The sequence below is a fragment of the Carcharhinus amblyrhynchos genome, chromosome 1 (genome assembly GCF_965287045.1).
Source record: "Carcharhinus amblyrhynchos chromosome 1, sCarAmb.v2.hapA, whole genome shotgun sequence".
Classification (NCBI taxonomy): Eukaryota; Metazoa; Chordata; class Chondrichthyes; order Carcharhiniformes; family Carcharhinidae; genus Carcharhinus; species Carcharhinus amblyrhynchos.
Genome location: NC_137324.1, coordinates 35,845,941 through 35,868,210, shown reverse-complemented (window position 1 = coordinate 35,868,210; position 22,270 = coordinate 35,845,941). Strand labels below are relative to the sequence as shown.

Here is a 22,270-nt window from a genome sequence, read left to right as displayed (position 1 = left end):
ATCTGTAATAAGTGTAGGTTTGGTTTATGGTGTTTCCAAATGACACTTTTGTCTTCCTGAATATTTGTTATTTTAATCTATAGAATAATTCATGATTATTTCAGCACATCTAATGGATGCAAAAGGGTAGTTTTGCTATTTTGAGTTCATTCAACTTCATTTGCCAGGTCAAAACTTCAGGTGTGCTCATATCATTGCCCTGACATTAATTTAAAAGAAACAATATTCAGCCTAATGCTTCATAGACAAGTGTGAATTTATTAAATTTAATTTCCAGGTGGAAGAGTCAGTTACTGGGGGGCATAAGTTTAATGTGCGAGGGGTAAGGTTTAAAGAAGATGTACGAGGCAAGTTTTTTACACAGACAGTGGTGGGTGCCTGGGACTCACTGCGGAGGGAGGTAGTGGAAGCAGATACTGTAGTGATATTTACAGGGCACCTGGATAAATACGTGAATAGGATGGGACTATAGGGATATGGTCTCCGGAATGGTAGGGGGTTTTAGTTCAGTCGGGCAACATGGTCACTGCAGACTTGGAGGGCTGAAGGGTCTGTTATGCTGTAATTTTCTTTGTTCTTTTGTATAATGAAAACCATTTCTTAACTAATCTTTTCAGTTTTGTGGGCTGGTCAGGATAATGTCTTGTTGATAGACCCTGCAACATGTATTCATGTTGGAAACCACTGTCCTGTATTTGAAATTTACAAACTAAATACTGATTGACTGGATCACTTTTAAGGTCAGACCTGTTCACCTTCAGTTGTGTGGGAAACTTATGTTCTGATTTCCCAAATGGAAGTTTAAAAAAATGAACAGCAGGAGCGTGGAGGCAGAAGCAACTTAAAGTAAGATTATTGTTAGGATAGGTAGGAGAACAATAATTAAAATGAGTAGAATGAAATACATTAACAGAGAGGAATTTCAGATGAAACATTAAGCATCTGCTAGTATTCATATAATGTCAAGAACATTGCTTGGTAAGCTGGTGCAATACTTACTATTTTGTAACTTCTAAAATTGTTCCTTATTAAGTTGAGGCTTATAATCCAATAGTAACTTCCTTATTGGTTAGCACTGCTGCTTCACAGCGCCAGAGATCCGGTTTCAATTCCGGCCTTGGATCACTGTCTGAGTGAAGCTTGCATGTGCACCCCTGTGAGCATATGGGTTTCTTGCGGGTGCTCCAATTTCCAAACATACTCCAAGGATTTGCTGGTTAGGTGGATTGGCTACTCTAAATTGACCCTAGTGTCAGGGGATTAGCAGGGCAAATAAATGGAGTTACAGGAAATAGAGCCTGGGTGGGTTGTGGTCGGTGCAAACTTGATGAGCCGAATGGCCACCTCCTGCACTGTAGGGATTCTATGATTGTGTGGTATTCTACATTTGAGTGAACTTAGTTGTAAAATTAGTGGGTTTTTTTCTAGAATTAGCATTTGAACTGAAAATAAATATAAATTTGGAAGAGGGGAGCTTCCATTAATTAAATCTGTTTTGAAGTTTTAACATTTTGCAATTTTATTTTGTTGATAGCTGGGTATTGTGTGATTACATACATACTTGGAGTTGGAGATAGACATTTGGATAACCTGCTGCTAACAAAAACGGGTAAGTTTCCAACGAATGTACCGCTTTATGCATTTCTTTGGAATTGCTTCAGAATCCATTTCTTTTTCACATTTCTAAAACTCGCATTGAGATGTCCTGAACATTGAAGATTTATTGATTTTTATGAATAGATTCAGTTTGAGGAAGAATTCAGTAGATGGCACTGCACATCTATTTTGTAACAGTGTCTTTAGGACAACAAAGGTAGAGTGCAGCATTTTTTGCCGTTTGCCATTTTTCTCTGGCTCTGAAAGGCATGTTTGTACAGACCTAAAATCACCCTTAATCATTTTGCATTGTCATATCAGGTTTTTTCAGTGTATCATCCTAATGGAGTATGTATGTTTTGGGCAAAAGAGTACTTCATGATCTTGATGTATAAATTTACGTTGCATTGATGGCATTTTTTTTTAATCTTGGGAATTCTTCTCAATTTCACTAAGGTATAACAATGTTAACTTTAATTTCCTAAGTATGTATAAAATGTGTTTATCATGAGTTAGCAAACCAGGTGTCTCATTGTGTGGTCCTTTGAAGTGTTAATGGCTTTCTTTTTAACATGTAACCTGTAATTCCATTTTTAAAAATATTTTCCGCAAGGGCTAACTCTAGAAAATGTCAAATTATTGTGAATATATTTTAGTTTATTATAGAATCTCAACTGAGATTATATAATAAACTAAAATATATTCACGATAATTTGCTCTGTATATATTGGTATTCTCGAGTTCAAAAGATTGATCTCAGCCACTGCAATCCATCAGCTCCGTGCGATATGTTTGTCAGCATTTATAGTAAATTGCTTTGTATGGAACATCTTCTAAGAGCCCTGTGATAGTAAACTGACAGCTCTGACTAGAAATCACAAGGGGCCGTGTTTTCATTCAGTCACCCTTTAGGCAAGTTTTGAAAACCACCACTTCCATCTAGAAGAACAAGGGCAGCAAATTAATGGGGACACCACCACCTGCAAGTTCCCCTCCAAGCCACACACTATCCTGACTTGGAAATATATCGCCGTTCCTTTGCAGTTGCTGGGTCAAAATCCTGGAATTCCCTCCCTAACAGCATTGTGCGTCAACCCACAGAACGTGGACTGCAGCAATTCAAGAAGACAGCTCACCACCAATTTCTGAAGGGCAACTAGGGATGGGCAATAAATGCTGGCCAGCCAGTGATGCCCATGTCCCATGAATGAATCAAAAAAGTCAAATAATGGAAGGAGTTGGACAAATTAAAGGATTATCTTGTTTTCTTATTGAGATCACTTTTCCCCTCATTGTTTAGAATTGCCATCAATTGTCTTTTTGTGCAAGGACCATTGCATGTTTTTGATTAATCTTTAAAAGTATTATATATACATAACAGTGCTTTCATTATTTGTGCTGGCACTAACTAGGTTGAGTTTGAGTGAAATATGGAACAATCTACTGATAACAAATAATTCAAAATTTGTATTTTCCAAACCATTCCATTCTTAAAAATCTTTACCCATGCATCTTTTCTTTCTTGCTCTTTCCAGCTTAAAAAAAAATTGTATGTTGAATAAAGCAAGTCATTGGGTCACTGGGAGCTCAGCTGACTGGAATGCTGACAGTTAAAGTTGAATTTTTTTGCAACTTTTTTTTGTGTAGCTAGTGTTAAATTGGTACCCAAGGGAAATGTACTGTTGGGCAGTACTCATTTCTGGAGAAATTCTTGCATGAGTGCTCAGAATGAGCCTATCATTCAAGATTGGCAATAGCAGGGACTGTAATGGAGAAAATATTTGACTGTGCAAAGGAAACGTTAATGGGTGGGTGGTCAAATCTACACTTGATCTATGAAGTAGAAACAGATTAACATTCCAGCATTACATACTTTGCATGCGGTAGTTTGAATTAATCTTTCCAGCATTGTGGCAGCGGTTCTTGTGTAGTTTGAGAAATTGATTTCTTAAACAAGAGGGAGATGAAACCTGTCTGGAAAAGATAATTTTCCCATTTTGCTGGAGGGTTTGCTGAATTGGATAAGGAACAGAATTGATTCCAAGTATAGACTATCTCAGCCTGCTAATAAATTTGAATCGATAGGAAGAGGGAGTTTATAAAAATGTATTAATGACCATACTGCAAGCACAATATAAGATTTTTGTACATTAATTTAAGAGCTAGAAATAAGTTCTCATTTTCTAAGCGGAAAAGGCCTCAAAACAGACGGAAAGGAATTTCAGTCTCAAAATGTTGTACAATAGCTAAGCTTTGAATCCAGAAGACCTTTTTATGCAGTGTGATGTATAAATGTAAAACAGACTTGTTTAGTGTTATGTTGACAATCAACTCTGCTAAAGGTTTGGCAATGAGCCACTACACTTGTCGATTTCTTTCAGCCAATAAGAATCCACTGGATTTTGAAGCAATGCTGTTTCTCAAAAAAAAAGAATGCTAAGATTAATCTGTGCTTGCTTTATTTGTCCTGTTGCAGGGAAATTGTTTCACATAGACTTTGGCTATATTTTGGGTCGTGATCCTAAGCCTCTGCCACCCCCTATGAAGCTAAGTAAAGAGATGGTAGAAGGGATGGGTGGAATGCAAAGTGAACAGTACCAAGAATTTCGTAAACAGTGTTACACTGCTTTTCTACACCTGAGAAGGTAATGCATGTCTCAATTTCCATTTCACTATGTCAATCTACAAAGGGCCCTTCTTCAGCAAAAGCTTTTGAAAAGCATCTCTGGTTTGTAAAGATAACAGTCCACCCTCAACTAGAAGTTATTTATTCAAATTGCAAAGCAAAGGGTTTCGTTGATAAAATACTTTTTACTTCCTCATGACATCCCAAATGTGCTCCATAATTAATGAAGTACTTTTGAAGTGTAGTCATTAATTATCCAGGTAAAAGTGGCAGCCATTTTACACATAACAAGGTCCCGAAAACAGTAGGAAGTTAACTAGCGAGATAAGCGGATCAATTGCATCCCAACTTTAGAGGGAATAAGGAACATGAGTTTAATGTCTCCTCTGAAATGCAAAATTTCCACTAATGCAGCAGTTTTCCAGTACTGTGAAGTGTCACCCTAGATCATGTGCTCAAGTGTCTGGAGTAAAGCATGAACCCATGAGCTTTTGAGGCTGCTACTGAATTGGGTAATATTTGTTTATTGATTTTAAAATGTTTTGAGCAGAAGTTACTTAAAGTAACTGATGTAAACTGTATCCTAACAATAATGCTATGGCGTGTTGGTAACCTCAAAGTTAGTTTCTATGTTTGGAATTTTTCATTTTTTGATTGTCAACGCAGGTGGGAAAAGTGAAGTGTTTAGTAAGAAAAAATTCCTGGAAGGAGGTCCCACATTGTTCCACTGGCAGGACAAGCTCAACCTCAGATCTTGACAAAAAAGGCACCCCAGTGTCTGGGCACTGGGATAAACACAGTAGGAAGTCTCACAACACCAGGTTAAAGTCCAACAGATTTATTTGGTCGCAAAAGCTGCTAGCTTTCGGGCCTCTAACCCTTCAAGAGGTGACCACTTTAACCTGGTGTTGTGAGACTTCTTACTGTGTTTACCCCAGTCCAACGCCAGCATCCCCACATCATCACTGGGGACTCCTGCCAGGGTATTGCCCAAGCATAACCCTCTTCCCCCACTCTGAGGGCTGTACTTGCCTACGCACTCTGAGCAGGTCTCTTTGGTCTGGACCTGTTGTAAATCCCGCCAATGTGATATCACAGCAACAGGTGGAATTTCCTACATGGTAGAAGATAATACAGTGGGTAGACCTGCTGATGGTTGGGCAAACAAATCTAGAGCTCCCTGGATGAAAAAGAAGATTGAAATAAAGACTGTTGTGAAATAATTGAGATGACCGGTTCGGTTTTTAACTACAGGCAATACAAACACACACAAGGTAGATATTCTCTATATAAGGATGTATTTTTATTTAACAAAAAACGAAGCAAGCAGCTGTTCTGATGTCTGAAATAAAGCAACAGAACCACTGCAATGAATCTGGCATTTACAATCAAATAATTTTTCTTATCGGTTATTCCTGACTTACGTTAGTTTAAAATCAATTATATTTAGTATATACATATCAAAAATAGTCTCTGACATTCAACTTAGCCAATTGCATTCTACCAGCCATTATAGTGATATTTCATTTGCCCATTTAATCCAGATGCTAACTCCCATCTTGGCTAAAGTCACTTCCTGATTACCCTAGACACTTGCTACAAAGGTCAAAGTGCACATTCCCACCAAATCATTGCCAACCTGGATGAACACATGGTCCTGTGTCCAGGCACATACTTGTCCTAAGTGTAGACAATGAATTGAGCCTTTTCATAATGTTGCAAAATTTGTTCCCACACCAGGAACTTTCTGATAAGAATTTCACTAACTACAGGGTTCCCAGGCCTTTGGTTCTGAACTCTTTGCCTTTACCATCACTTCTTACCTGCTTTCGGCTGAAGTGAGCAATGATTCATATATTTAAAATACATTTAAAGATATCTAATGATTTGTTCAATTCTCTTACCGCATCCACATATGTGAAAAATATTAGTCTCACTGCCTTACTAACTTAATGTCAAAGAGAATTTAGCTCTTTACTGGTAGTCTTGTCAGTATCAAAATGTACCTTATTAACTAATTAAAAAGTTCCCACTTCATAAGGTAAGGAAGAAAAAGTGTGCATATGGCTGGTGTCAGGTAGGAAATGCAGTTAAGAACCAAGAAGGTTCAGAAGGGAAGTAAAAAAAGTATATTAAAGAAACAAAGAGAGATTGAGAAAAGACTAGCATAAAGGGGAATCCCAGAGTCTTCAGCAGGTACATGAATAGTAAAAGGAGGAGTAGGGTCAATTAGAACCTGGGGCATAACTGAGGCATTAAACGAATACTTTTCACCCATCTTTACCAAGAGGGTCGATAGATGCTACCCAGGACATGGTGACACAAAGAAATTCTGTTCCTAGAAGGGTTCAAAATTGATAAGGAGGGAGTGTTGAATTGACGATTGATACTGAAAGGTGACAAGGCACCAGGACCAGATAAGATTCATTTGAGGATATTGAAGGAAGTGAGAATGGAAATTCCAGGGGTGCCACCCATAACCTTCCAGTCTTTAGGCTCAGGGGCGATGTTAAATATTACACACTTGTTCAAAAAAACGTGTAAAAATAGTCCCAGTAATTACAGGCCGGATGGTTTAACATCAGTGGTAGGCAAGTTTTAGAAACAGTGATTCAAGATAGAATTAGTAGTCACATGGAAAAATGTGGGTTAATTAGGAAGAATTAGCATGGATAACTAAAAACGAAATATGTTTAACTTGAAGTTTTTAAGGAGGTAACAGAAAGGGACAATGAAAGTAATGCTGTTGATGTGCTGTACATGGACTTTGAGGCATTTGATAAAGTGTCATACAACAGATTAATGAAAAAGTTATGGCTCATGGAATAAAAGGAACAGTAGCAACGTGGATACAAAATTGGCTGAATACCAGGAAGCAGAGAGTAAAGGTCAATGGATGTTTTTGGGCTGGAGGAAGGTTTGTAGTGGAGTTGCGCAGGGGTCAGTATTGGGACCCTTGCTTTTCCTGATTTGGGGCACAAGGGATACGATTCTAAAATAAAAGCAAATTACTGCAGATGCTGGAAAGACTCAGCAGGTCTGGCAGCATCTGCAAGGAGAGAAAAGAGCTGACATTTCAAGCCTTTCAACTTTGACAAAGGGCCATCTGTACCCAAAATGTCAGCTTTTTTTCCTCCTTACAGATGCTGCTAGACCTGCTGAGATTTACCAGCATTTTCTCTTTGGGCACAATTTTATAAGGTGTACAGGAACAGAGGAACCTGTATCATTGAAGATAGTGGGCCAAGTGGAGAGAGCAGTTAATAAAGCGTATAGTACACGGGTTTTATTAATAGTGGCATAAAGTAAAGAGCAAGGAGGTAATGCTATACAAGACACTAGTTAGACCTCATCTGGAATATTGTATTCGGTTCTGGGCACCATTGCTATAGGAAGGATGTGATTGCATTGGAAACAGTGCAGAAGACGTTTGCAAAAATGGTTCCAGGGATGAAAAACTTCAGTTATGAGGATAGATTGAAGAGTTGGGACTGTTCTCCTTGGAGAAAAGAAGGCTAAGAGCACATTTGATAGAGGTGCTCAAAATCATGAGGGGGTTGGACAGAATAGATAGGGACAAACTGTTCCTTCTCATAAAGAACAAGAAGGCACAGATTTAAAGTGACTTGCAAAAAAACAAATGCAATGTGCGAAACTGCTTTTTCACAAAATGCATGGTTCAGCTCTGAAATACACTGCCTGAAGGTATGGTTGAAGCATTCAGCGGCATTAGCTGATAACATGCAGAGGTACAGAGAAAAGGCAGGAGAATGACAGTAAGCTATGATGCTAGTTTAGAGAGCCAATGCAAATTCGATGGACCAAATGGCCTTTTTCTACACCCCAATAATTCTGTGAAATCTACAATTTATCGAAAAGTAGAAGGCGCGGCAGGTAACAAAATTTTAGCAGGTTCAGAACAAAATGGATCTTTTACATGGACTAAATGGTACAAAATGCAGTTAATAGAGAATGATTTAATCAATAGAGGCAATATATTGTTGCTGTTTGGGTGTTTATTGGATGTATCTGAAATACTGCAGTCCTAGTCACCATGGTAAGACTTTATAATCTTTAAGCAATTTGTTTAAATATCTCCGAACAACAAAATCATGAGGAATGACAGTGGTTATTTCTAGAAAAGCCTATACAGCGGTTGTATCGCACAGTGGCTAGCACTGCCAGCTCTCTGGAGCTGAGCCAGTGAGCCAAAAAATCAAAAAGGGAAGCAGAAAGGTAGTATTAATAGGGGACTCCACAGTGAGGGGCACGGACAGGCGTTTTTGTGGACGTAGAAGGGAGTCGCGGATGGTGGTTTGTCTCCCTGGGGCTGGGATCCGGGATGTCTCTGGGCGGGTCCCAGACATCCTGAAAGGGGAGGGTGAGGAACCGGAGGTAGTAGTACATATAGGTACTACTGATGTAGGTAAGAAGAGGGAGGCACTCGTGAAAAGGGACTATAGGGAACTGGGTAGGCAGCTGAGGAAGAGAAAAGCAAAGGTAGTAATCTCAGGATTGCTGCCTGTGCCAAGGGAGAATGAGGGAAGAAATGAAATGAGGTGGAGGGTGAATGCGTGGCTGAGGGACTGGTGTAGAGGGCAGGGATTTCGGTTCCTAGATCACTGGGACCTCTTTAGGGGTAGGTGGGACCTCTATAGTAGGGACGGGTGGCACTTAAATACCAGGGGGACTAGTATCTTGGCGGGAAGACTGGCTAAGGCTACCGGGGGGACTTTAAACTAGAAAGGATGGGGGGAGGGAACTGTGATGGGGAAACTGGGACGGAGGAGGTTCGCTCCCAGGTAGGGGAGGACCGCAGGCAGTATGGGAGGGAGGTTAGACAGGTGGTGGAGATGGGAAATGCCCAGACTGAGGGGCTGAAGTGTATATATTTTAATGCAAGGAGTATAGTGAATAAGGTAGATGAGCTTAGGGCGTGGATAGCTGTTTGGGATTGTGATGTGGTGGCCATTACGGAGACTTGGATGTCTCAGGGACAGGACTGGGTACTTCAGGTGCCAGGCTTCAGGTGCTTCAGGAAGGACAGGGAGGGTGGCAGAAGGGGTGGTGGCGTGGCACTGTTGATCAGGGATAGTGTCATGGCTACAGAGAAAGAGGATGTCGTGGAGGGATTGTCTACAGAATCTCTGTGGGTGGAAGTTAGGAACAGCAAAGGGTCAAAAACTTTGCTGGGTGTAATCTATAGGCTGCCCAATAGTGACAGGGAAGTTGAAGTGCAAATAGGGAAACAGATTCTGGAGAGATGTTTTAATAACAGAGTTGTCGTGATGGGAGACTTCAATTTCCCAAACATCGACTGGAATATCCCTAGGGTAAGGGGTATAGATGGGGAGGAGTTTGTTAGGTGTGTTCAGGAAGGTTTCCTGACGCAGTATGTGGACAAGCCTACGAGGGGAGAGGCTGTACTTGACCTGGTACTGGCAAATGAACCAGGGCAGGTGATGGATCTTTCGGTAGGAGAGCATCTTGGATATGGTGACCATAATTCTATCTCCTTCACAATTGCGTTGGAACGAGATAGGATCAGGCAGGCTAGGAAGGTGTTTGTCTGGGGTAAGGGGAGATACGAAGAAGTCAGGAAGTTACTTGGACAAATAAACTGGAAGGAGGCGTTCTTAGGGAAAAGTACTGAAGGAAGGTGGCAGATATTCAAGGAATGTGTGTCTGGAGCTCTGAATGACAACGTTCCGATGAGACGAGGGGGTTTTGGTGGGTCGAGGGAACCGTGGTGCACAAAGGATGTGTTGAACCTAGTCAGGAAGAAAAGGAAGGTGTACAAGAGGTTCAGGGAATTAGGAGATGTTAAAGATCTTGAGGAGTATAAGGACTGTAGGAGGGAACTTAAAAGGGAAATTAGGAGAGCCAGAAGGGGTCATGAGAAGACCTTGGTGGGTAAGATTAAGGAGAATCCCAAGGCCTTCTATAAATATGTGAAAGGTAAAATGATAAGAAGAGAAGGGATAGGACCTATAAAAGGTGAGGGGGGAAAGGTTTGTGTGGAACCAGAAGAAATGGCGGAGGTGCTTAACGAGTACTTCGCCTCAGTATTCACGGTGGAAGCCGATCTGGGAGATTTTGTTATGGATTTGCAGCAGATGGAAAGGATTGAGTACGTGAATATTAAGGAGGAGGATGTGTTGGAACTTTTGAATTCTATCAAGGTAGATAAGTCGCCGGGACCAGATGGGATGTACCCCAGGATACTGTGGGAGGCGAGGGAAGAGATTGCAGAGCCCCTGGCGATGATCTTTGCGTCATCAATGGAGACGGGAGAGGTTCCAGAGGATTGGAGGATTGCGGATGTAGTTCCTATTTTTAAGAAAGGGAACAGAGATAGCCCGGGAAATTACCGACCAGTGAGTCTGACCTCAGTGGTTGGTAAGCTGATGGAGAGGCTTCTGAGGGACAAGATTTACGAACATTTGGAGAGGTTTGACATGATCAGGAATAGTCAGCATGGATTTGTCAAGGGCAGGTCGTGCCTTACAAGCCTAGTTGAGTTCTTCGATAATGTGACTGAACACATTGACGAAGGAAGTGCCGTAGACGTAGTGTACATGGACTTCAGCAAGGCGTTTGATAAGGTCCCCCATGCAAGACTTCTTGAGAAGGTGAGAGGGCATGGGATCCAAGGGCCTTTGGCCTTGTGGATCCAGAACTGGCTTGCCTGCAGAAGGCAGAGAGTGGTTGTGGATGGGGCTTTTTCTGAATGGAGGTCAGTCACCAGCGGAGTGCCTCAAGGATCTGTTCTGGGACCCTTGTTGTTTGTCATTTTCATAAATGACCTGGATGAGGAAGTGGAGGGATGGGTAAGTAAGTTCGCTGATGACACGAAGGTCGGTGGTGTTGTGGATGATCTGGAAGGATGGCAAAAGCTGCAGCAGGACATAGATAGGATGCAGGACTGGGCAGAGAAGTGGCAGATGGACTTCAACGCGGATAAATGTGTAGTCGTCCATTTTGGCAGAACCAACGGGATGAACGAGTACACTATCAAGGGCAGAAGTCTGAGTAGTGTTGAGGAGCAGAAGGATCTTGGGGTCTGGGTCCACAGGACTCTTAAATCGGCCTCGCAGGTGGAGGAGGTGGTCAAGAAGGCGTATGGTGTACTGGCCTTCATTAATCGAGGGATTGAGTTTAGGAGTCGGGAGGTAATGCTGGAACTTTATAAGACCCTTGTCAGGCCTCATTTGGAGTATTGTGCGCAGTTCTGGTCGCCTCACTATAGGAAGGATGTAGAAGCTATTGAAAGGGTGCAGAGGAGATTTACAAGGATGTTGCCTGGACTGGGAGGCATGCCTTATGAAGTTAGGTTGAGGGAGCTGGGACTCTTTTCTCTGGAGAGACGAAGGTTGAGAGGTGACCTGATAGAAGTTTACAAAATGTTGAGAGGAATAGATAGGGTGGACTCTCAGAGGCTATCTCCCCGGTTTGAAATGGTCGCTACGAGAGGACACAGATTTAAGGTGCGGGGAGGGAGGTTCAGAAGTGATGTTAGGGGTAAGTTTTTCACTCAGAGGGTGGTGAGTGAATGGAATCGGCTGCCGTCAGTGGTGGTGGAGGCGAACTCGCTGGGGTCTTTTAAAAGACTTCTGGATGAGTATATGGGGTTTAATGAGATTGAGGGTTATAGATAGGTCTGTAGGTTGGTAGGTGATGATGTGATCGGCGCAACTTGTGGGCCGAAGGGCCTGTTTGTGCTGTAGTGTTCTATGTTCTATGTTCTATGTTCTAAGTGCCAGGGATCTGGGTTCAACTCCAGCATTGAGTGATTGTCCATGTAGAGTTTGCATATTCTGCCTGTGTCTGTGTGGGTTTCCTCCCATAGTCCAAAGGTGTGCAGGTTAGGTGGATTGGCCATGCTAAATTGCCCCTTAGTATCCCATGATGTGTAGATTATGGGGATAGGGCCTGGGTAAAAGTGTTCTGTCGGAGAGTTGGTACAGACTGAATGGTCACCACCTGCACTGTAGGAATTTTATGATTCCTGTGCTATAGGAAGTAGAAATTTGTGTAATACAAAGCTCTGTTATGTGTAATACACAACTTATTGAATTTAATGTTTTGATTATTCCAACTTTGATCTTGTAGCCTAACCTTTGAACTTTGTTCTATGCACTAATGATAGATCTAAAATCTTATACAACAGCCCTTTTTTTTTACTGCTTGATACTGTGCAAAGTCGCATACACTTAAATTAACTTCTCTCCTGTAGAGACAGCAGAAGTAATTTTCAGGTTGAAGTAAATATTTGAAAATGTGAATGCAAAGCAGTCTATTCAATATCCATAATCACTAAAATATTTACTGCTTTCCAGATATTCTAATCTAATTCTGAACCTGTTCTCGCTAATGGTAGATGCCAATATTCCAGACATTGCTTTGGAGCCTGACAAGACTGTGAAAAAGGTAATCTTGAAACCAGTCATTTAATTTGCTTATCGGTGTATAATATTTTCTTTTAAACTTGACAATCTCAATTTTAGATAATACAATTATTCCAATACAGTAACTAAAACCTGATTCTTTTGGGTCCAAATCAATATTGGTGTTTATGAGTATGTATGACCTTTTTAAGTGAGATTGATTTTAAAGCTTGTGAAAATGCAACCCCTTTGAGTTGGATTTATCACATGCTTATTTTTTTTTCAAACACGGGAAAGGTGAGCACCCATACTCATTTTAATGCATTAGATCCTTGTAATCTTCTAAATGTATTACATTGTTCACTTGCTCCCAAAAACAAATTTAATTTTCTTCCTACAACATGACTAGTTGGATTGTGGCTACTAAATCGTAAGGCAGAGTTTTGATTGATAAATAGAAACTGTTACTGCCAGTTGAGGGATGTAATAACTCTGGTGATGTTAAAGTGCCTTTTAAGCAGTCAGGAACTGCCACTTAATGAACCTTTCCAGAAAATAAGATGTTGGGTTACTTTTTAACAAGGAGAAATGAAATATTTGAATCAAGTTGATGTTTTTCAAATAATTATTCCCAGGGTATGAGCACATTGGCAAAACTGCAATAGTTGCCCATCCTAAATTGGGTGGTGATAGACTGCCTTCAATCACCTTTGTGGCATTCCAGAGAAATTCACGATTTTTGACCTGGTGCTGATTTAAGGAATATTTATACACATTCTTAAGTCAAGGTGATTTGTGATTTTGAAGTGATGTCCTCAGTTCGTTGTTGCCCTTGTCCTTCGTTAGGCAGAGGGCTGCTGTCAATATAATTTATTGAGTTGGCACAATGTATACCGCCACCACAATGTACCAATGGTGGAAGGATTGGATAGCAAGTCCAGCGGCAAGAATCCAGTCGAGCATGTAGGTTTATTTTCCTCTTTTATAAGAGAAAGCAGTATTTCTCTTGCTTTTGAAACATGCAGCCAAGGCCCCATCCCCCCCCTTGCTTAGGCAATTGTGTAAGATCTCACTACACTCTTCTGAAGAAGAGTGAGAGAGTCCTGGCCAATATTTATCACACCATCAGCATCTCAATCAGATTAAATAGCCACGATGATTAGTATTTCTGGGAGTTTGCTTTTCACATGTTGAGTGCCATGTTTCCTACATCACAACAGTGACTAGACTTCAAAAACTACTTTAATGGCTTACCTGTTTTGAGAATCTGGTGGTCACAAAAAGCTCTGTATAAACGTGAGCCTTTTTTGCTATTGTGGTAGATCCATTAACGCTTTGGATAATTGATAATCTTCTTAAGAATTTGATGGTGAAATGAACATTTAAGGTGTAATTGAAGATTAGAACTTTGGTGCTTGAGCAATATCCTGTTGGAGATGGTCTTACCAAGCACTTTTTTTCATTTATTCATGGGACATGGATGTTACAGGCTGGCTAGCATTTATTGCTTGTCTTTAGTTGCTTGAGGGCAGTTGAAAGTCAATCACATTGCTGTGGCTTTGGAATCGAATGCAGTCCAGACCAGGCAAGGTCAGCAGATTTCCTTCCCTAAAAGACACAAGGACACAAGATTGTTTTGGCAGATAAGGCAAAGAAGAATCCAAAGAGCTTCTACAAATACGTAAAGGGCAAAAGGGTTACAAGGGAGTGAGTCGAGCCTCTTATGGATCAAAAAGGTCAACTATGTGCGGATCCACAAGAGGTGGGTGAGATCTTAAATGAACATTTCTTATCAGTATTTACTGTTGAGAAAAGCATGGATAATAGGGAACTTGGGTAAATAAATAGTGATGTCTTGATGAGTATGCATATTACAGAGGAGGCGGTGCTGGAAGTCTTAAAGTGCATCAAGATAGATAAATCCCTGGGACCTGATGAAGTGTATACCAGGACATTGTGGGAGGCTAGGGAGGAAATTGCAGGTCCCCTAGCTGAGACATTTGAATTATCGATAATCATGGGTGAGGTGCCTGAAGATTGGCAAATGTTGTGCCTTTGTTTAAAAAGGGCTGCAGGGAAAAGGCTGGAAACTACAGGCTAGTGAGCCTTACATCTGTGGTGGGTAAAATGTTGGAAGGTATTTTGAGAGATAGGTAATACAGGCATTTAGAAACGCAAGGACTGATTAGGGACAGTTAGCATGGCTTTGTGAATGGAAAATCATGTCTCTCAAATTTGATTGAGGTTTTTGAAGGGATAATCAAGAAGGTAGATGAGGGCAGTGCAGTTGATGTTGTCTACATAGACTTTAGCAAGGCCTTTGACAAGGTACTGCATGGTAGATTGTTGGTTAAGGTTAAATCTCACGGGATCCAGATCGAGGTATCTAAATGGATACAAAATTTGCTTCTTGACAGGAGCCAGAGGATGTAGAGAGTTGTTTTTAAAACTGGAGGTCTGTGACCAGTGGTGTGCCTCAGGGATCAATGCTGGATCCACTGTTACTTGTTATTTAATTAATGATTTGGATGAGAATATAAGAGGCATGGTTAGTAAGTTTGCAGATGACACTAAGATTGATAGCAGAGTGGACAGTGAAGAAAGTTATCTCCAATTGCAACAGGATCTTGATCAATTGGGCCAGTGGACTGACGAATGGCAGATGGAGTTTAATTTAGGCAAATGCAAGGTAATGCATTTTGATAGATTGAAGCAGGGCAGGACTTATTCAGTTAATGGTAGGGCGTTGGGGAGAGTTACAGAACAAAAGAGATCTAGGGGTGCATGTTCATAGCACCTTGAAAGTGGAGTCACAGGTGGACAGAATGGTGAAGAAGGCATTTGGCATGGTTGGTTTCATCGGCCAGAACATTGAATACAGGACTTGGGACGTCTTGTTGAAGTTGCACAAGACATTGGTAAGGCCACCTTTGGAATACTGTGTGCAATTCTAGTCCCCCTATTACAGAAAGGATAGTATTAAACTAGAAAGAGTGCAGAACAAATTTACTAGGATGCTACCGGGACTTGATGGATTGAGTTACAAGGAGAGGCTGAATAGACTGGGACTTTTCCTCTGGAGCATAGGAGGCTGAGGGGTGATCTTATAGAGGTCTTTAAAATAATGAGGGGCACAGATCAGTGAGATAGTCAATATATTTTCCCAAAGGTAGGGGAGTCTAAAACTAAAGGGCATAGGTTTAAGGATAGAGGGAAGATACAAAAGTGTCCAGAGGGGCAATTTTTTCGCACACAGGGTGAGTGTCTGGAACAAACTGCCAGAGGTAGTAGTAGAGACGGGTACAATTTTGTCTTTTAAAAAGCATTTAGATCGTTACTTGGGTACAATGGCTATAGAGGGATATGGGCCAAATGTGGGCAATTGGAATTAGCTTAGGGGTTTAAAAAAAATGGTGGTATGGACAAGCTGGGCCGAAGGGCCTGTTACCATACTGTAAACCTCTATGACTCTGACTGAACCAGATAGTTTTTCCGACTGTCGACAATGGTTTCATGGTCATCAGTGCATTCTTAATTCCAGAAATTTTTATTGAATTCAAATCCTGCCAGCTGCTGTGGCAGGATTCGAACCTGTGTCCCTAAAGCATCAGCTGGAATAATACTAGTGGGCCGTCGCCTCCCTGTATGACGAAAATGTTGTGAAGCAAGCCTGAATATGGTTCAAAGTGTTCCTTTAAGAAGTGTTTTTTAAATCATGTGTTCTGCAGTTGTAAGCCACCTTTTCCAGTCTTTTTTTCCTGATTGCTGTTGGGCTGACTTCAATGATTCCTTTAATTGCTACTTATGCGGTTTAAATGGCATTGTTTGTGTTTACTCTAAGATTAGTTTTATGATCCTGCACTGTTAGGAGGACGGCCATGTGTTTTTGGACAATTTTTTTTTCCAGAGAGTTTAAAGTTTAATTTTGAGTTCTGAACTGCAGTTGTGGTTTTAGAAAGGACAGCAAGCTGAAAAAGGTGTTTTCCCCCTCTCCCTGTTTTGAAAATTCTGTTTGTTAGCTGAAAACAACATCTTGTTTCCCTGAAGGGTGAAAGCTTGCAGTTGTTGGAGGTTGGATCAGAGTCTCTGTGACATTTTGGAAGCTGTTCTGAGTCTTGAGCATTTGACAGTAGAATTCAACTAATAGCCTCAATCCCAGTATGATGTGAGCCCTGGTCTATGCTGTGTTGACCCTACATCATTGTGATTTGTTTGTAATTGTTAGAAGTTCTTGCTAATTTTCTCACTATACAGGTTAACTATATATTTTAAATAAAATTTGTTTGATAAAAGCTTCCTAGTGGGTCATTTGAATAATACCTGAAATGAAACCTGTCATGCTCAACCAAGCCAAATTCAAGATGTAAAATCTATGATTCAAGTGGACTCTATACAACACCTTAGAGTTTCTGACTGTAACAAATGTCTTGATGTTTAATGATGTGAGAGTGGAGGGTGAAGTTTGTTTTAGAATTATGTACTCTTGTCCTTATGACAGAGGGGTGACCATTAATAAAGATGGCTAGCCCGAGGATGCTTTACGCAGTGATATGCTGGGACTGCAGTGACTTTCATCTTGTGTCGATCGTAGCGAGAACATTTTGATTAAGCTGTGTTTATATGTGGTGGGACAGATGTAAGGCCTTGGGCAATTTTTTTTTCATTTTCCATACTAAGTTTGTGTAAAACCATTGGCGTGTCCTTTCGTTGAAGCAACTCCCCACCAAGAGATGAAGGATCAATGTTCCCAATGAGGTTGTAACCTGAACTAAATGATGAGAAATCCTTTTGTTGATGATTGGTAGGGTAGTAATTAACTGAAATGGTTGTACTTTTATTTTGTTATGGTTAGGACAAACCTGAATAATATTTTACTGTTATTGTGTACTCTCATCAATGCTTTCACTGTATGCTAATACATATGACAATAAATCAAATCAAAATCAAATATTGACAACTGTCTCATTTCCAGGTTCTCAGAAGATTAAATTGGATTGTCCATTTTCAGCCTTTTTGCCTGATGTGTATAAATGAGTGCTGGGTTCCAGAGTTGTTTGATACGAGATTCTATCTTCAACTTATGGAAGATATAGGGGGTGATCTCATCAAAACAATTCTAAGTGCCAAACAGGAGAGAATTGCACCATTTTTTGGGGGGAGTTCCTAGTCGCAGTCATATGGCAGTTAGAAACAGAAGAGCCCCGGTGTGATTTTCATCAGTAGGGGGAGGGGACAGATCCTATTCTTTCTGGGAAGGCAGCTACTGAACTTTAGGGGCACCATTGTGTACACAGTGCACTGGGAGACCTCCTGTCTCTGGTGCCCGTTGAGCCATGACCAGGGGATGGGCACTGCCAGCCTGGCAACTAGGGGACTTCGAGTCTTTCCAAGGCAATTAAGTTTGGTCCCCGTTGGCGGAGTCCATATGCGATCCTCGCTGGCGAGGACCTCCGTGGACAAGTGTTCTCTGGACAATAGTATCCGGGACTCACTAATTACATTTTAAATTAGCTGATTTTGCCAACAAAACGGGGCTGCCAAGATTAAGAGAGGTGCGAAACCCAATTTATTGCTTCTCACCTGATCTTACCAACTCACTGATCGAACGGCAGGATGAGCAGGTAAGATCACCCTCCCAGCCCGGCCCCCATAACCTTATGGCTAAAAATCTTTTGTACAAGTGAAGGTGACTTTTATGTCGATCATAGCAAGCACATTTTGATTAAGCTGTGTTTATGTGGTGGGACAGATGTAAGAGTAATCACTGTACCAGGATACTTTCATTAGTCCCATACAGACATCTGGCATGTTTAAAATTTAAACAATGATTTAGATGAGTTGAATGAAAAATGGAGAAGTGCTGGCATAGTAATTAAATGGAGAAAATGAATTGAGATTCCAAAATATACTACTTTACCACAGCATTTCAGGGATTAAAAAGGGAAGCTTGTAACATTTACTTCTGTATATAAAGGTGTATAGGGATGGGACAAAGAAGGCACTTTTTCTGAACATTACCCTTTTTTGGGATAATTCCAGAATAAAATTTAAATGGTTTCGCTTTTGAATTAATGTTTCCTCTTTTAGGATGCTTGAGTTAAAAGCATACAGTCTACTTGTGGTGTGGGATAGGAAGTATATAGGATTAATTTAGATTCTAATTGAGGGATCCCTGGGAGCATCCTGTTCCAGCTGATACTGATATTTCCTCACTTCAGTGCCTCTGGATTCTCTTGCATGTCACTTCTTTCAGAGATACTTCCAGATACAAGGAAAGGTTGAAAAGTGAACCTGTAAGAAAATCAAATAAAGGAGAACTTTTATCCAGCAGTTTTATAAATAAAACATTTTCCCATACATGATGGAACATTGTTGTTCAATTCATTCAACTGTGAAGTAATAAAGCTTCCTTGCAACAGTGGAAGGTGGCCATAGTGGAAGGCTCCCCATCACTGTCATAATAGCTATCTTTACAGACATTTTAGGCCACTATAAATTTGGATTTGTTTGTAATTGATGTGCCCTGTTAGACACTAGTTGTGTTAGCTGCTGGAACAAATTGAGAGCTACCTTCTACCTTTTGTGGAAGATTATTTTTTCTAAACAATTTTCTGGTGTTACAGAAGCATGCATTCTTCGGTGTTCTTTCCTGACATGCTGATAAAATAATGATGCAACCTGTCTGTTTTTTAATAACCAATATGCTGGGTCTTGTTCTGTGGAACATATAACTGTTAACCTTCCATATATTGCCTTGAACTTGTCATAAGAGCAATTTCAGACTGAACAAGAATAATTTTCTGCTATTTTTACAGTGATCTTCCATCGCTGCTCCAATCCCATATACCTTTGAACTACGCAGAATTAATTGTGCATCATCTTTTTCCGCAGCTTACCCTGCTCTCTTTATAGGGAGTGGCAGATATGTTGGCAACTTCCAGTAATGTCGAGTAATGCAATTTTAAAGCTCTGCAAATTTTCCCGTTTACGTTTTAAAGATTATGTGCTAACCTGGTAGAAGGTATTACTTGTACAAAAGAGGTTATTTCAAAAAAATTCAGGTGTAACCATAGAATATTACATTTGGGTTTCCCTCGTGCTCACTTGCAAATGTCTGTTCACACATTAGAAAATAGTGAAGCTCTTCATCATCTTTGTTAGTGTAAGTTACTGTACAAGTCATTTTCTAAAACCTAACTTCTTAACTAGCAACCTGAACAGAGATCACCAAATTGTAATGTGAAAAATTCTGAGTTCAACAAAGCTGAAAGTACCCATCCCTCTTGGGATTGGTGCAGATACTTGTAGATGAAGGAATTTTGATCTTAGGCTTATGAACATTTATGTAAGATTTCAGGGGGAAGACAAACAACCAGATGAACAGAGTTGCATTTGTTTATTTTTTCTGTACAAAAAAGTTTTGTACTACCTTTGTACGTGCCACTAATTGTGTAAATAACAAGTCTGAAATCTATTAATGCAAGTTGCACATTTGTTAGTGTGTTTAATTAAAAGTGCTCTTCCAACATACAGGTCCAGGACAAATTTCGCCTAGATCTTTCTGATGAGGAGGCAGTTCATTACATGCAGAGTTTGATAGATGAAAGCGTAGGTGCCTTGTTTGCTGCAGTGGTGGAACAAATTCACAAATTTGCTCAGGTTGGTAACCAATAAAATGTTGTATGTTTTTAGCTTTAATGTTGAACTCTTAACTTTAACAGCAAAAAAAGTCATAAAGTATGTAGGAACAGTATCCCATTAAAAATCTGACTTTCCCTTTCTTCCATACTTTAGATCATATTTTTGCAAATTTGCTTATTTAGAACAGGATGGTATAAATTGACAGCTATTTGGCTCAGTTTGTGACAACTGACGAAATGTTTCATTGTCAGCTCTTTTGGTTTTGTTATAATTGCAATTGTGTATTGGAATTTAATCCAGAGTCTCATTATTTCCCTTATCAGTTTGAGCATATTTCAAGTAAGAAGCCATAGCTGTGTCAGTTGATATACACAGCAGGCATAGGTGCACTATAAAGGCTAATTTACAGCATTCTCAGGTTTTACCATAGCTATAAGAAAAGCAATTATAATGCAGCAAGCTGGTTGTGAATTTTTTGATGACTAAGCATTCAACTTTCTTCTCTTTTTAGTACTGGAGAAGATAAATTCTACTTTCTTTAGAGGCTGAATGTGCCATGACCACTGAAGAGGAGTCACATCTGTTGCAAGATTTGAGGTTTCACTGCACAAGAGCAAATTAAAGTGCAGGTCACTTCATAAATAATCCCACAATAAGGAAATATTCTGCACTAAAGTTTACACAACAGAAAATATCTGAACCTTTATTCATTGCGCTAACCTTTTCAGTGGCCAGCAGTGACAGAGAACTGAACCAAATGTTTAGCAGCATCCCAGGGAAAACTTTGCTCAAAGTTATTTTCTTATGATGAGTTCTGAAGGGGTACTCTCAGTGAACCATGCTGTATATTGTAACAAATTTGTAGCTTTGTGACGTTTGCCATTCAGTTGTAGTGAAAATACCAAAAAAAAATTATTTTTTTGCAGTTGAACTGTTATCATGAAAGTGCTTGAATTATGTTCTCAACTGTATCCAATGTTGTTACTGCCTGAAAGCCCACTTTTCAGTTTTGGTGCAAATTGTTTTACAATAAATTAACTACATCTGTTGGAAAGCTCTCTGCTAAATGCACACACCTAACCTGAGTTCTATATGTAAGTAGAACAAAAATGTATTGAGCTGTTTTTATGAATAAATTTGGTAATTTAAACAGAGTGCTGTATATAGAGCAATAAATAACATAGAATGAGTTGATTTGAGTGGTCTTTTCACCATCTGGATTTTATCCAGTGGCCATGTAAAATACAGGGGATTATTGTGAATGCTGGAGCTGTTTCACCAATGTGTACCCTTCATCAGAGGTGGAACTGATTGATTAAAGAACAAAGAAAATTACAGCACAGGAACAGGCCCTTTGGCCCTCCAAGCCTGCACTGACCACACTCCCCGACTTAACTAAAACCCTCTACCCTTCCAGGGATCATGTCCCTCTATTCCCATCCTATTCATGTATTTGTCGAGATGCCCCTTAAAAGTCACTACCGTATCTTCTTTCACTACCTCCTGCAGCAACAACACCCATCACCCTCTGTATAATAAATCTGCCTCGTACATCTCCTTTTAAATCTTGCCCCTCTCACCTTAAACCCTAATAATTGACTCTTCCGCTCTGGGGAAAAAGCTTCTGACTACCCACTCTATCTGTGCCCCTCATAATTTTGTAGACTTCTATCAGGTCACCCCTCAACCTCCATCGTTCTAGTGAGAACAAACCAAGTATCTCCAACCTCTCCTCATAGCTAATGCCCTCCACACCAGGCAACATCCTGGTAAATCTTTTCTGTACCCTCCCCAAAGCCTCCATCTTTCTGGTAGTATGGCAACCAGAATTGAACACTATTCCAAGTGTGGCAACTAAGGTTCTATAAAGCTGTAACATGACTTGCCAATTTTTAAACTCAATGCCCTGGCCAATGAAGGCAAGCATGCCATATGCCCCCTTGACTACCTTCCACCTACATTGCCACTTTGTGACCTCTGTACCTGTACACACAGATCCCTTTGCCTATCAATACTCTTA

The 22,270-nt window shown here is 40.4% G+C and overlaps 1 protein-coding gene across 1 annotated transcript in view; it reads left to right on the top strand.

The window, feature by feature from the left end:
- Nucleotides 1-21,439, top strand: part of pik3c3 (phosphatidylinositol 3-kinase, catalytic subunit type 3) — a 124,744-nt gene extending 103,305 nt beyond the window's left edge. Inside the window, exons 21-25 of the mRNA XM_080208711.1 lie at nt 1,535-1,609; nt 4,073-4,241; nt 12,562-12,652; nt 20,143-20,268; nt 20,762-21,439. Of these exons, the coding sequence (XP_080064837.1) occupies nt 1,535-1,609; nt 4,073-4,241; nt 12,562-12,652; nt 20,143-20,268; nt 20,762-20,776 (476 nt within the window). The 3' untranslated portion in view covers nt 20,777-21,439. The remainder of the gene's footprint in view (nt 1-1,534; nt 1,610-4,072; nt 4,242-12,561; nt 12,653-20,142; nt 20,269-20,761) is intronic.
- The last annotated feature ends 831 nt before the right edge of the window (nt 21,440-22,270 follow it).